We start from the raw sequence: 15028 nt of genomic DNA, 5'->3' as shown, positions 1-15028 counted from the left end.
ACATGTTATTACTGCATTATCCCACTGAGCTAAAGTCTACTTATCATCATGCAAGTGTAGTTCGCCAAAGTATCCCCACCACACCACACTTGAGACTGCCTTATCCAGATCAACCTGTGGTAGAGTTCCTGAGAGATGTGGTTGATGGCAGCCTGCCTCTGGATGTCTGAGGGGTGAGTGCTGGAGCAGGAGGCTTGGAGAGTAGGACAGGAGCAGGGAGAGTGGGACATGAGACTGCGCAGGTAGTGGAGCTCAGTGGAGACCTCACAGCCTAGGCCCTCAAAACGCTCCTCAAAGTGCTGGGCGGCAACATGTGCAGCCAAATGGCGCACCTCGGCTGGAGGAACAAGGACAGGAGGACAGTTTATGTAATCTTTAAGTCATTGTTATGACAGTGCTATTTAGCCCTTATGACAGAGGGTTCAACTCAAGTAAAGAGTAACCCATGCATTCAAAAAATAATAATAATCAGGGAATCAAGAGTCAGGTGTGTTTCAGGCGTGATTGTGTTGTGTCCTTCCTTACATTGAAGGACTGCCATGGTATTGAGATTCTGGGTTCTCTCTGCCTCGTGCATGAATAGAGTTTTGCACAGGGAATCAATAGTCTACAAAACAACAAATATTAATTGAAACAATATCCCCTGAATAAAACAGTAACCAATACAAGCCATCAAATAAAACAGTAGACAATCGTGAATATGGGAAAAATACTACATTCTACAGGAAGCAGTTAGTCACATTGGCTTGTGTTTTAACCTCTGACCTAATTCTTTCCACATCTCGGAGAGACTCCTGAGATTCACCTCCTGCTACTAGAAGACAACTCAAGAAAGTCGGTGAACAATGACCATGGAGTATTACACCAGGCATTGTCAAGTTATGTTACTTTCTGATGATCACATTGACACAATAACACTTACACACCTTCAGCAAGAAGGGGCGGTGGTTCACACTGAAACAACAATCGACATTGTATTGAAAATCCTTCTAACAAACTATTTTGGTACTGTATGACATTGAGTGCCAACTCACCAAGGCCCTCTTGTCGTCCATGCCAACTGTAAATTGTAAGTGGGTGGATAAAAACGGTGTCACAATGACAAGGCGGGGATACATTCTATCTCATTGATGATTGGTTTGTGGGTAATAATTGAACGTAATATTCATTTTGTGATAATGTGATTTGTAGATATTGCTTGGGGGGCGTGGTTAATGGAAATTGACGTTTGAGAGAGGAAGTGTTGTTCTAGTGTTCGATCAACGGGAGTTGCGAAAAGAGAGTTTCCCTTCAGTCAACATACCACATCCAGGTAGTTATTTTTCAGTTGAGTATTTTTTTAAGGAAAAAAGAAAGACAAACAAGTAAGAAGCTACTTTCTTCTCTTTGGAATGCACTGCAACACTACTTCCGCGCAGTTGTGTAACTCACCTAGCTAGCGAGTTACTATGGGTTGTGCTAGCGACATTTGTAGTTTCTGACAAATGCCATTCCACTCATGGTTTCCAATTCCCAAAATGTGATATTGAATTAAGTATTTAATCCTCAACAGTATCGTTTTTAGATTTTTTGTTAGCTAGATAGCTAGCTATCCAACTTAAGTATTAGTCTTAGTAAACAGGTCAGAACTCTTATCTCTCGAAGCCACTATCACTTGCATGCTAATCAAGCTTGCACGTGTAGACGGACCACTTTCCAGTCATCAAATTATGCTGTTTTAAGGGGTTTCAAAAGGTCTTTGTTGAATTAGTGATTTTGGGTGGGCATGTGTTTTTTGGTTTTATGTCCCCAATGTTGTAAATTAATACGTTTCATTATCTGGTTTGCTTGCTAACATTTATCTGGGACTTTTCCTATTTTTGTCCCCCAGATTAATACCATGGTCACAGAAGGGGAGCCTACAGATTTGGTGAAAGTGCTGCACCTGCTGGTGCTGTCCTTCGCATGGGGAATGCAGTTGTGGGTCTCCTTTATAGCAGGTGATGATAGGGGATGAGCAGAGGAAATATGTTAGATTGTAGGGTTTTGCTAACACTTGAAGTGGCATATCAAAAGAAGCCAAGATTAAGAATGAGGCACAGTATTTGTCTCCCCATTTCTCTCACTTACATTATCTCTTTTCCCACCCACAGGTTTTGCACTGGTGAAGCAGGTAACACTGCACACCTTTGGGCTGGTGCAAAGCAAGCTGTTCCCTGTCTATTTCTATTGCCTACTGGGCAGCAACTTTGTCAGCCTTGCTGTGTATGCAGTCTACCACCCCAGAGAGCTGCTGGATTGGCACGAAAGCCTGCAGGTCATATCACATTCTATTTTGTAATTTAGGGCAGGATTCAATCTGTACCGGTGAAGCGTTACAGATTGCGCAATCAAAATGTTAAGATTATTTCCGATTTAGATAATGGTCGTATCTACATGTCATCGACAATTCTGAATAAAAATTGTTCTTCCCCTATAGTTGGCCCTGTACTTTTTGGCAGTCATCATGGCAGGTCTAAACGCACAGTGGTTCGGCCCGTCTGCCACAGAGGTCATGTTCAAGCTGCGGGAGGTGGAGCAGGAGCATGGCCTGGGGAACCAAATAGGGATAGGGAGCCAGAGGGAAGCCTACGCCAAACTCAGGGAGCAGGACCCCAAGTACAAGGCCTACAAGAGCACCTTTGGCCACTATCATGGCCTGTCCAACCTATGCAACCTGATTGGGTTTATCTGCACAACCACCAACATAGTGTACACAGCTCTCAATTTACACACCATTTAGAGATTGTGTATATGTGGTGTTTGGTGACAAGTTTTCATATTGTCTGGCAATGAGGGGATGTATGTATCAAGTGTCTCAGAGTAGGAGTGCTAATGTAGGATTTTTGCCTTTAAATCACAGTAAATAATATTACATAGCTCTGGAAAAAAATTGAAAAGATGTGATTGGTCAAAAGACTAATTAGTGGGGGGAAAATATCAGAATTGGCTTCCTGTGTAAATGCAGCTTTAGGCATATTACATATGGATCTTAGTTCAGCACTCCTAATGAGACGCTTGATGCATACGGCCCCCAAACATAATGCTTAACCATATTTTTTTTAAATGTGCCTTTTTAATATAATTGTTTCACCTGTCAATAGAATACATAGCACACAATGTCAAAGGACTTCTGGTCTTTCCCTTGTCAAACCGGGAAAGGATGAATGTAATAAAGATCGATTTATATTTTTCAAAGTACATGATAAAAAAAAAAAGTGTTAATGTTAGTGATCCTGTTTTTGATTTCCCTACAGTTATTGTTCATTTTACATTGCTGTTGAAACAAGAAAAAATAAAGTTCAGTTTGAGTTGTTACACTTGATGGAATCAGGAAAAGCACTCTCCTACAGTTTGAGCATTTTCTTTGGAAAATCAGGTGCAATACAGTGTCAATAACATGCAACATATTGAGACCAGACCACACAGTTAGTGCCCACCTCTTGGAACAGACTGGTTCTAACTTCATTATTGTGATGGACATCACGTTAAAAAAAACACAGCTTTGAATAAATGGACCGACCAGTGCTTTGCTGGCAAGCCTGGGAGGAGAGGGATGTATTAATAAAGTTAAAATATCACTAATGGATAACTGGACAGAAGCCAAAACTGTAATGGTGTTTCAGAGTGAGTGAAAAGGCTTCTACAATCTACATATTGTGATGTATTAGTCTGGTTGTTTTAGCTGTATGCATGTATGTATCTTTATTAATGTTAATGTCAAACTACAATGTTGAGATTTTGACTCAGAATAGTTAGTTTACAGTGGTAGATCATCATGATGAAACTGTTTGGTATGGAAAGTACAGAGAGTGACAGTGTCATAGGAAATCTTGTTTAGATTCCTTATCATGCCTATACTGTATGTCTCTCAGCAGTCTGGGCCACTCCTCTTGGATCAGAAGGAAAGACTTCCTCTTGAGATGAGCCTTGTCAGTGGCACCAGGAAATAGCATTCTTTGAACTCCAGCAGCACAAATTCACCTACTCTCTGATTAGGTGAGATTTCAAGAGAAATCTCTCCCTATGTAATTAGAGGTAAACCAGGCCACCAATTCTGGAGTTTCTCTTGGAGTGAACTAACACTTTGTTTACTTTTCAAAAAAAGGAAAACACCAAATTATCTACAGATATACAGTTACACCACAACCAAACTCATTCACTCCCCATGTTACATTACCCAGATACCACAGCAGGTCAATGAGCCACAAAGTGGTGGTGTTGGTATGGTGGATATGGTGCTGCTGGAAGTAAGCCGTGTGAACTAGAAAACAAAGTACCCTTCATGTGCAGTAGTAGAAAAAACATTTCTCACACTGCTGATTTCTGGAATTCCCAAGTAGTGACTATGTGCAAGTGTCAAACAGGATTTCCAAAACTCAGTGCACGTTTTATTTTTTGCCCTAGCACTAACCACAGGAGGTTGGTGGCTTTGATTATTTGAATCAGCCCTGTAGTGCTTGGGCAAAAACCAAAACGTGCACCCAAAGGGGGCCCTAGGACCGAGTTTGGGAAACCCTGGTCTAAAACACCAGGAAGTGTCAAGGATGTGCACTTATTCACTCATGGAAATAATTCTGATTTATTAACTGGTGGATGCTTTTCCAAAGTTGGCTTACCATATCTGCACGAAAATATTAATTTACAACATTTTAGAATCTAAGCCCAGTGATCTCATTAGTGTATTTCTAATGATCTGCAACTCTGCATTATTAAATGTTGAGTTATACTTAATACATTATGAGGTTGGCAGACTGCAGAGCATCTCCGAAGTTCAGATCAGAAGACTGACCCACCTGAGAATATTCCCTATTTTATTCAACAATTTAATACACATTAACATCAGTCAAACACAAACATACTGTATATGCTGCCTTGATTTGTGAAAGCTCTTATTTCGAAACAGGCTAGAGCTGAGTGAGGGATCATAAAGTACAGGAAATTTGCTCTCTGGAAGTGTGTGAGAGATTATAGCTGTGTGAATACTGTCGTGTGAGGTGGCCACTACACTGACTGCTGCGCTCTGGAAGGGTGCTCCTTTGTACACAAACGAGATCCGGGAGCTGCCTGTTCTATTCCGCAAACGCTCAGAGGAAAACGGTGAGGCAGAAAGCCGTGGGCGGAAAGATAATTCAGGTTGTTGAAGACCCTAGGGAACTTTCACTCTTCACTTGAAAGGAAATAACATTGAAAGTTAAAGTCAAAGAATTTCCTTTTCCATAGATTAGGTAAGTGGTTGGGAAAAGTTTGGTCAATATTTTCTGCGCCTTTGTCCAGCTTCCTTCATGTACAATGAAAATAATTTGCTGGGCATTGTATTCTCGTTTACTTAACTCAATTTAATGTACACTGGACTTAGTTTTACATGTTTCTATAATGTGACAACAGGTTTTCGAGCCATCGCCAATTAATCCTCGAGTCTCGAGCACCTGGTGCGATTTGAAGTACCGATGGATTTTCTTCACCCCCATTCTCTGTATAGGGTCTACTTTGGCAGTTCTATATCATATAGAGATATAGCTGTCACACTCTAGGCGGCATGTGCCTTCTCCCTACAGTTTTCAGTCATTAGCTTCATCAACGACTACCTCATGTGAACTAAAATCCCGACGCTGTGTTTCAATGTTTTGAAACGTCAAATCATCGCTTGCTATGTGGCCTTTACATTAGCGAGAAAGAATCCTTCAAATAAAAAAAATGCACAGATCTATACAGCTATGGGTGCCTCCATCTGACAAAACTATACCTCCCGAGTTACGCTTACACACAGGTGTTCAGAACACGCTCCATAGCTAATTAGCACAGGTCTCTCCCTAGCACAGGCCGCTTATCTTCAGTAAACAAGCTCTGTAACGTGGAGATATGGCCTTGTGGGAACACTAACCACATGAGGTTGGTGGCACCTTAATTGGGGAGGACAGGCTCGTGCTAATGGCTGGAGTGGAATGGTTCAAATACATCAAACACATAGGTTCCATGTGTTTGATGCCATTCACTCCTTTCCAGCCATTATTATGAGTCGTCCTCCACTGACACTAACCCTATCAAGGGGTATCAATTCAACCTTTTTAAATGATTTCTCACTGATATGAAAGATAAGGTCCTTATGCTTCCAAAACAGACGCTTGTTAATGTTCAGATTAAGCATCGGGGCTCTTAACAAAACTCCCCCATACAGAAGATGCCTTTGTCCAATAACTTATGTGTAATGTAATGAAACTGAGAGTCATGATCAAGGGCTTATAGAGATGGAGAATGGACACTTGACAACTTTCAATATGATGGGTAGAGTGAGTGAGTGGACACAAAAGTATAGGCCTACTTATTGTGCTATTCATTTGAGTTTGTCCAGGTATACTGAAACCACTACATTTTACTAACCCACTTCCTTCACCTGTGTTTACGACCATTCTTTTATAGGGAACAGACAGCTGTCAACCAAGAGTTAATTTCCTATAACAGCCAGGGACCTTACTCGGCAAACAGTGCCAGCTGAGAGACCACACTAGGCCTATTCACCATAATGGCCTCTATTTGTTTTACAGAACTAATGCTTCTCCAATGCATAAAAAATGACTCCCATTTCAACTCTACTAAGTGGAGGCCTGTTCTGTGATGACAGTGATGTAAAATCTGTCCCGTCAGAGATGTACCCGATTATTGTGGCAGATGGTGTGGCATGCCAGTATTAAATTCATCACCCACTGGTCAAAGTAATCTAATGCTACTTGTCCACAAAGAGTTTTGGCCATGTGTTTCTCAACACTTCATCATTCAGTAACTTTGGTCTCTAATATCTTAGAATAATTTGGACGGTATGACTGCAGCATTGGGATGGATTATATAATATTGTATTGAGTGATATTGGATATTGTAGGCTACTCATTGCGTCAGCAGTACAACAGTTGTCACAGATTTAGGGTAGAAAAACAGTTTCCCCAAATATTATTTTGCCTTAAAGACTGTGTCTTGAGCCACAGTGTAAATGTGCATGATGTGACCAGAATTTAGCAGGCTTACATTCTGAGAGGAAAACAACACTTGATCCAATGGGTTTCCTGCATATTCTTTGTACACAGTGTGGGACCTATGATCCAATGACTTCAGACCCACAAAGCAATGGTCAGATGAAAGTTTGATTGGTGCCATGTGATAGGGGATTATAGTACAGACCTGCCTTTTGCACAGAATCTTTACAAAATTGTTTTGGCCCGTAAATCATGCATTTGCCTTATTTAACACATTTACCGCACAGCTCATCCCCCATGTTAAAAGTAAGGGGCAGTGACTCACTCACACCCCTATAATCTCTGTGGGCACAAACATGGAATCATAGCGATACAGCTTCAACAACAGATTTTCTTTGCCCCACAATAGTGTCTGTGGACCATCCTCTACATTCCCCTTTGTTGTTAAATATCACTACATCTTAAGATGGACATGCTGAGCTAGCTGGCCTGGCCCATTAATGGGCCTGGCGGTTATGTTCTGGACCGGTCTCCAAGGAGACAGTCCTCATCAGAGGGAAGCTGTGGTGTGCAGCCCTGATTGATCAGCTGAGGGCGAGGGGGGAGACCATGGACTCTCCTTTCACGCCCATTCCTTGCAGTCATTACACCCACTTTTAGGAACGAGTGACAGACACTAAAAGGTCTTTATGGTGTGCAACTTGATACCCAGTGGCAGATGCTGCAGCCTGCAAGTGACTGACATAATAGCTATGACGAGCAGGTTTTGAAAACTCCCCGCAACCTTTCATTACTGGATCATAACAATTTAGGGGACTGGACCTGGCCTGTTGCTTTTACCTACCAACTGTTGGTATGAAATTCAAAGACTCTCATCAAATGTTATGTCACATGCGCCGACTACAACAGGTGTAGACCTTACAGTGAAATGCTTACTTACGAGCCTCTAACCTGATGATTTGGTGTTTAATTCACCCTGAGCTATAGTATCACCTCTCACACCTCTGCCTTCCCCTCTAGATGGCGTCAGTGAATGACTCTCGCCTTCAGCAGCAGCCTGCCCAGAAGGATGCGGCTGACCAGAACTTTGACTACATGTTCAAGCTGCTGATCATTGGCAACAGCAGTGTGGGGAAGACCAGCTTCCTGTTCCGCTATGCTGATGACTCCTTCACCTCAGCCTTTGTCTCCACCGTGGGCATAGACTTCAAGGTCAAGACCGTCTTCCGCAATGAGAAAAGGATAAAGCTACAGATATGGGTGAGTTAGCCTTATGCATTTTGTCCCACATGCCAGCTATGGTCTCTAAAACATGATTGCCACCTTTGACACATTTTTGCCATCATAGTGGACTCGCATACACATCCCATCAAGAGGAAAGTTGTCTTCTGTATTAAACCAGAATATAAATCCATAGGCCAAATCCTTTGCTATTGAATTGAGTTTTTCAGACAGATGGCTGATAATTCTATAGTGGGTCAATGACCAACTTTCATTTGCAAGGCCCTTGCATTTTACACAGTGGTGTAAAAATACTTTGAAGTACTACTTAAGTCGTTGTTTGGGGGTACCTTACTTTACAATTAATATTTGACAAATTTTACTCAATTTTATTCCTAAAGAAAACATGTACTTTTTACTCCCATACACTTTCCTTGACACCAAAAAGTATACATTACATTTCAAATGCTCAGTCAGGACAACAATATGGTCCAATTCACAAGCCTGTCAATATAACGCCTCTGGTGGACTCACTAAACACAAATACTATATTTTTAAAAGATGTCTGAGTGTTGGAGTGTGCCCCTGGCTTTCCGTAAATCATGCCATCGGGTTTGCTTAATATAAGGAATTAGATTTATAGCATGTCATTTTTTACCTTTACTAAGCATGACAATTTAGTAATTTTTCCACCACTGTAATTAAGTACATTTAAAACCAGACGCTTTAAGACTTAAGTAGTATTTTACTGGGTGACTTTCAGTTCAGTCATTTTCTATTAAGGTATCTTTGCTTTTACTCAAGTATGACAATTGAGTATTTTTTCCACCAATGATTTTACCCTCCGTCTCTCTTGTATGTTTTGCTGAAAACTTGGTTTCTCATCTCAAGCTACTGCAATGTGTTGCTGCTGCTTGCACCACATGCTCTAGAGACTTATGCTGTGTTTGGACAGGCAGACCAATTCTGATCCATTTTCTACTTATTGGTCTTTTGACCAACCATATCAGATCTTTTCACATCAGATCTTTTTTAGAGCTGAACTGATTGGTCAAAAGACCAATTAGTGGAAAAAAATATCAGGTTCTGTGGAAATACTTGAATTACAGGGCTACCAGATTTTCACAATGTATTTCTATGTAACCTAGTCCCCTGATGTCTGAAAGTGTTTCAAAGCAAACTATTTCCACGTAGTGAATGCTGTTTAAACAAGACAAACATCCTATATGGTATTGTATTCAATCAAGATGAATCAGCAGCAACCGTGTCCACACCAATGTACACACCGAAACCAAGCTGACTGACGCACTGACCCTGTTTCCACCTAGGACACGTGATTTGGCTTAATGTCGTCAGTGGTGGCTGGGATCACTGAATGCCATCCGATGAGCATCCAGTGGGTTTCAAATCAGAGAAGAATAAAACCCTCCTCAGTTTGCCTCATACATTGGAGGTGTGGAAGTAGCAACCATGTCCAATAAATGAGTCCTGGCTTCGAGAGCAAGTGTACAGTTAATGAACAACCCTATGTGGATGGCCAGGGGCGTTTAATCCACAGTGTCCTGTTTTCACTCAAACCCTCTGAGCCTCGCCACTCTATGAAGAGTGTACAGGTGGTGCCCTGTCCACACTGCTGCAAGCCTTCCTCCACGTGTGTGGCATGAAAGGCTTGAAAATATATTTTTTTATCATGGTTTTAAAAGTGAGTTTAATTTGAAGCCTTCTATATTACCATTATGGTTCTACTTTCTCAACCTGAACCATACTGCTTATTCTAGGAGGATACACCACATGGCAATATGTTAACTGCACAATGACACACCTGGTGTCGGAACCACAAAGCCCAGGGCTTAGAGTGTGTCCCTGCTTTGTGTGGGCGGCAGGACCAGGTGACGCATGCTGAGAAGGGTCCTAGTGACATCAATGGCTCTGACCCCCAACCATTTTACACTCATTGTCATCATGCATATGCTTTTGGACAGTATTTTCTTTACTTGGTGTATAGATAGTTGTGGAGACAGTGTGAGCCATGGGGACAGTATTTGGTTAGTGCTACTGTAAGATCCATTACCCTGTCAAATATTTGATCATGTCTGCACATATCAGATAAGATATGCATCTGGTATCTTTCATTCATAAATGAAACAAAAATGACCCTGAGATGACACACTCTCCTTCTGGGTAAGGTCATTTAACAGAAGTACACCGCTGCGGATACACCGACTCACACACTTACAGAGCACTTGTCTCTCTAGCCCGGCACCTGTTCTAAGATAAGAACAGCTCTATTTCTTGCAATCTCTAAATCGGTGGCAGTTTGTTCGGGCTGACTACCCTGCACACTATTAGCCCTAATGAAACATTCATAAAACACCCACCCCACTATTCAGTGATGTAAAGTCCTCCAATGCAAATGAGGGACCCAGGCCAGGTTACCAAGCGACGGCCAAGGATCGTTGCCGTGACAATTTAATCCCCTCACCTGCTTGACTATTTTTTTCACGTTAACCTTTTCTAGGGAAGCAACTCTGACATCACACTCAACCTCTACTTAATTGAAAGATGTTTCTGATAAACAGGTCTCTACAGCTCTGTGGCACCAGAGAGCTGTTATCGACATCTGACGCTCTCCGTGTTCTTTTTGTTCTTACTGGGTTTTTGTTAGTGGGCCAGGGTTTGTTGTTTGACAAGAAGTTATGTTGATGGACATGACAAATGTAGATGTTACATGATTAAACAAAGAGTATCTGACACTTTAATTTCTAATAGTCTGAAGTTGACAGTGGCTTTGGGTGGAAAGGTTTAGGCTGATAGGACAATTTAAAGGACAAGGCACTATCACAGAAGTATGTGTATTTATGTCAAATATCAATTTTGTATGTTAAAAAAAAAAGAAGAAGATTAATTGTAGTCTTTTCTAGAGCTGCTGAATATTTACAAGCGTATACACACACACATTCACCTCTAGCATCTCAAGTCTGTAGTTCTTAATCAATATTGCCCCCTTCTGGTCTCAAAATACCACACAATTTAACATGTTCCCAAACCCAACCTGTAAAGAATGACCAGCCATCATGTTCCCCACAGGACACAGCGGGGCAGGAGCGCTACCGTACCATCACCACAGCCTACTACAGAGGAGCCATGGGCTTCCTGCTCATGTATGACATCACCAACCAGGACTCCTTCAACGCAGTTCAGGACTGGTGAGTGAAAGGTGGAAGGTTCCATAATTTCCATATTGACCCTGCTGCCTTCTCAGACTGTGCATTCGTCTACTCTCACCTCGGTCATACAGGGCAACTCAGATTAAGACATACTCTTGGGACAACGCACAGGTGATCCTGGTGGGAAACAAGTGTGAACTGGAGGATGAGAGGCTAGTCCCCACAGAGGAAGGCCAGAGACTGGCCGAAGATCTTGGTGAGTACTGTCCACGACATGGCCGAAGATCTTGGTGAGTACTGTCCACGACAGCATGCAGTCTTTGCAAAAACTATACACTAAGAGGTCACACTACCACAGCATATTGGCCTCATGAGAACACACTTACACACAGATATAACAGGGGACACTGAACACTTAAGCCTAAATATCTCATCTGCTTTTCTTGAAATCTCTCCACAGTAAGTAATTACTCTACTCAATTTCCCCGTCTCTGTCTGACAGGGTTCCAGTTCTTCGAGGCCAGTGCCAAGGACAACATCAACGTGAAGCAGGTGTTTGAGCGGCTGGTAGACGTCATCTGTGAGAAGATGAACGAGAGCATGGGTGGAGATGCCAACCTGTTGTCCAATCACAGGAGCACCAGTCTACAGGACTCACCTCCAGAGAACCATGGGGGCTGTGGCTGCTAAATCCTGCCTCACAGCCCCACAACAAACCCCATCACAGTGCGTGAAGTATAGAGGGTACACCTCTCAAACTACACCCCAATCTCACACCCCCTAACACAGCCACTACAGTGAAAACCATAAAGCAGCCAGCTGAGAACCATCGATCCCCTCCCCTCGGTCCATCCAGCGTTATCCCACATATCCCCTGCTCTAGTTTCTGTATTCCATGAAAAGGCCCCATCTCTCTTGTGTATTGTGGCCTTCACCCCTGGTCATTATTTTAGGTCATTGTTGTGTTCAGAGTTTAATTAATGAAAATATAATAGTTTAAGACTCAAACAGAGCAGAAGGTGCTTTTGTTTTGGATGCCCCCTGGCTGGTGCTCTGCTTCGAATATATTCATTGGACTAGACTTCTCAGAATCCAAAACCGGACAGAAAACAGCACAGCAAAACCTGAAAAAAAATCCACATTTTTGCATATCCTTGATCAAAATCTAGATGTAACTGTTATTAATGAAATCAAATGACATCATCCAGACAATCACAAAACTGAGTTATTCTGCTGCTTTGGCCTTTTGCTTCCTTATTTACCTGACCTCCATGCTTTACTCTGTGACACTGAAGATGCCATTTTGCCATGTCCTCAGAATAATTGTGCACTACTATTCTTGAGACTTTCTTAACCACTACTGCTTATGGGAAAGAGAAGGTGAAAAGTATGAGATTCTGTTCCAAACAATGTTAGCGCAATGTTGTGCTCTAGGATGTTTGTCTGGGAGGAAGTCGTATAACACTAGTGACACTGATGCGCATCACGTGACCTGCTCTGGCATATCCCCGCTCACCCCTCCGTGCCTCCCTTCCTACTCATTGTTTTTACACTTTCCAACCCGATTGCACAAGGCTTCAACAGTGTCCTGTAATCTGGATGTGCCAGTGTAAACTGCCTGCATTACTTGCATGATGTTACTGTACTGTTCTTACATCTAAGCTACTGTCTATGAAGTAGCCTAATTAAAGCGTGGTGATTGGCCAAGCATGACACCCATGCTAATTCATTTTCCAAATCATATGCTTAAACAGAAAGACAAATGGTGCACCTAAAGCATGTACAGTGCATTCCATTGTACTGCTTGGATGGCTTCAGTAGAAAAAAATATGCATTTCTCCAACTGGACTGGAGAGACATGCATCTCCCCGTTCTCCGGCCCTCTGTTACTCACAGACACTGCAATTTACCTATCACTAGCCCCACACTGTTCACTGGCCATCAGTTAGGGTCAGGCACGGCAAAGCACTGCTAAAGCTGAGGGGTTGGGTCAAAGCCCGCCAAAAGTATTCATGAGCGCCTACTCTCTCCCATTGCTTATCACAAAGACACTTATCCACCTGGATGCACAGCTGATGCTGACTCGCTGTTTGATATTAGCTGGCTGATTTGTATCAAGTGATTTCCCCTGTTCATCTCCTACCACGAGCAAGTTGTCTTGTTGTGGTGTGAAACACTTTACTGGAGACTTAACCGTTAACCTTTTATAGCTGTGTAAAAACACTATACCCCACATTACATCTGCATTATGCCCAAGTTGTAAAGCTTTCTCCTGGGTGGTGTTTGTCAGTGTATTTAAATAGTGTTTTTCTTTCTGCTGCTGAAGGTAACTGGATTGAAAGTGGTGAGGTTTTACTGAAAGTCCTGAGGAGGACTTCTCTAAATGCACTGATACCCAAGTTTATTTAAATACTTCAATGTCAGTTGATTAAAAGGACCCATAACATATTTTTTGATAATTATGTTCATCTGAAGTTGTAAGTGAAAGTCATTTTATCCTTTTATTTTTTTTCGGTGGAATTGGTTAGTTTTTGTGTAGTCTGGCATTCCATAGGTTATATAGGTTTGTTATACTATTAAGGGGAAACTATACTGTTGTCTTAATGTATATTTGTTTTGTTCCTATTTAAGGCGCTGTTTGATGGAAAATCTTATTAGAAAAGGCATATACATTGAATGTGTTTATGAAAATAAAACTTCATTACAAAATATAAATGCTGAGTTGTCGTTTTATTGTGCAATCCTGATGCTAAATCGTTTAGATGATTAGAACTTGTGAAAGCACAACATCTATGCATTCAAGCGGACAAAGGCTTGAGACCCATGTTCTATGTGGTTAGGTTAGTCTTCATGGTGATACCATCTATAATTTATGGCCTTACGTCCTACCTCCCTTCCCATTTGGATGGGGGGGGTTGTGGTGTTTTTTAAAAATCTAACGACACAGAAAACCACACTGCCGTGGTCCTCCTCAACAATAAGCCGTTTCCTGGTGCCCTTTCCTGTCACCCACAGGCTTTCTGTGTCCTTTGTAGTTAATCTTCTTGCAATGTTTTGTAACCTTTTTATATTTTTACATCATACTGTAGTCTTACATCATATACTGGTGCCTATCAGTGATCTTTCTTAGTGCCAAATGAGAAATCCTCAGCCTGAGCCCACTAAAGTCAAGTGATGTAAGGCCAGGCTAAATTACATTCACATTATGTAGGGTTGGGATGAGCCTAAACGCCCCCATGCTTATCACGGGACACTACCCCATGCAATACAGAACGCAGGTCGAGCTCAAAAACATGGGTGTAGGTCATAAGAGACCGTTTATGCTGAGTTGTGAGTTCACTGGCTCCATGTGGGTTTTCAGTTATTAGGCCTACCTTATTACCTGAGTATGTCTGCCACGTGCCTCCTTTGTTCCTCACAATAAGGAACCTCAATTATGCATGTCAAAAAAATAGCCCACTACAACTAAATGCAGTTGTCACTTAGAGTTGTGTTGTGGCCCTCAGCTTTCTCCAAGGGTCCCTGTGGTTTGGTGGGACATATTGTCCCAATGGAAGCATGTTGTAACCTTACTCTAGTCCCGCCCACAGACATGAGTGAAAATATTTTGTATGCTCCACCTCTACAGTTGGGTTTGAGTAAAAAGTAAACAGC

The 15028-nt window shown here is 42.0% G+C and overlaps 2 protein-coding genes across 3 annotated transcripts; both read left to right on the top strand.

Moving 5' to 3' along the window:
* Positions 1 to 1215: 1215 nt before the first annotated feature.
* LOC120044594 (transmembrane protein 205-like) lies at positions 1216 to 3370 on the top strand. 2 transcript variants are annotated; one of them, XM_038989264.1, is made up of 4 exons: positions 1216 to 1312; positions 1871 to 1979; positions 2133 to 2296; positions 2459 to 3370. In XM_038989264.1, the coding sequence occupies exons 2-4, from the start codon at positions 1880 to 1882 to the stop codon at positions 2759 to 2761; spliced, it is 567 nt and encodes a 188-aa protein (XP_038845192.1). In that variant the 5' UTR covers positions 1216 to 1312; positions 1871 to 1879; the 3' UTR covers positions 2762 to 3370. The 2 variants fall into 2 exon arrangements, with proteins under 2 accessions (XP_038845192.1, XP_038845193.1); XM_038989265.1 differs by having other exon boundaries at positions 1243 to 1364.
* Positions 3371 to 5117: 1747 nt separating this feature from the next.
* On the top strand, positions 5118 to 14031 carry LOC120044593 (ras-related protein Rab-3D-like). The gene is made up of 5 exons (XM_038989263.1): positions 5118 to 5246; positions 8007 to 8246; positions 11295 to 11413; positions 11506 to 11630; positions 11877 to 14031. Exons 2-5 carry the CDS (start codon positions 8007 to 8009, stop codon positions 12062 to 12064), a joined length of 672 nt encoding a protein of 223 aa, XP_038845191.1. The 5' UTR covers positions 5118 to 5246; the 3' UTR covers positions 12065 to 14031.
* Positions 14032 to 15028: the final 997 nt, after the last annotated feature.

This window comes from Salvelinus namaycush, chromosome 3, assembly GCF_016432855.1.
Source record: "Salvelinus namaycush isolate Seneca chromosome 3, SaNama_1.0, whole genome shotgun sequence".
Classification (NCBI taxonomy): Eukaryota; Metazoa; Chordata; class Actinopteri; order Salmoniformes; family Salmonidae; genus Salvelinus; species Salvelinus namaycush.
The sequence above is the reverse complement of the archived record's forward strand: the minus strand, read 5'-3'. Positions and strand labels throughout refer to the sequence as shown.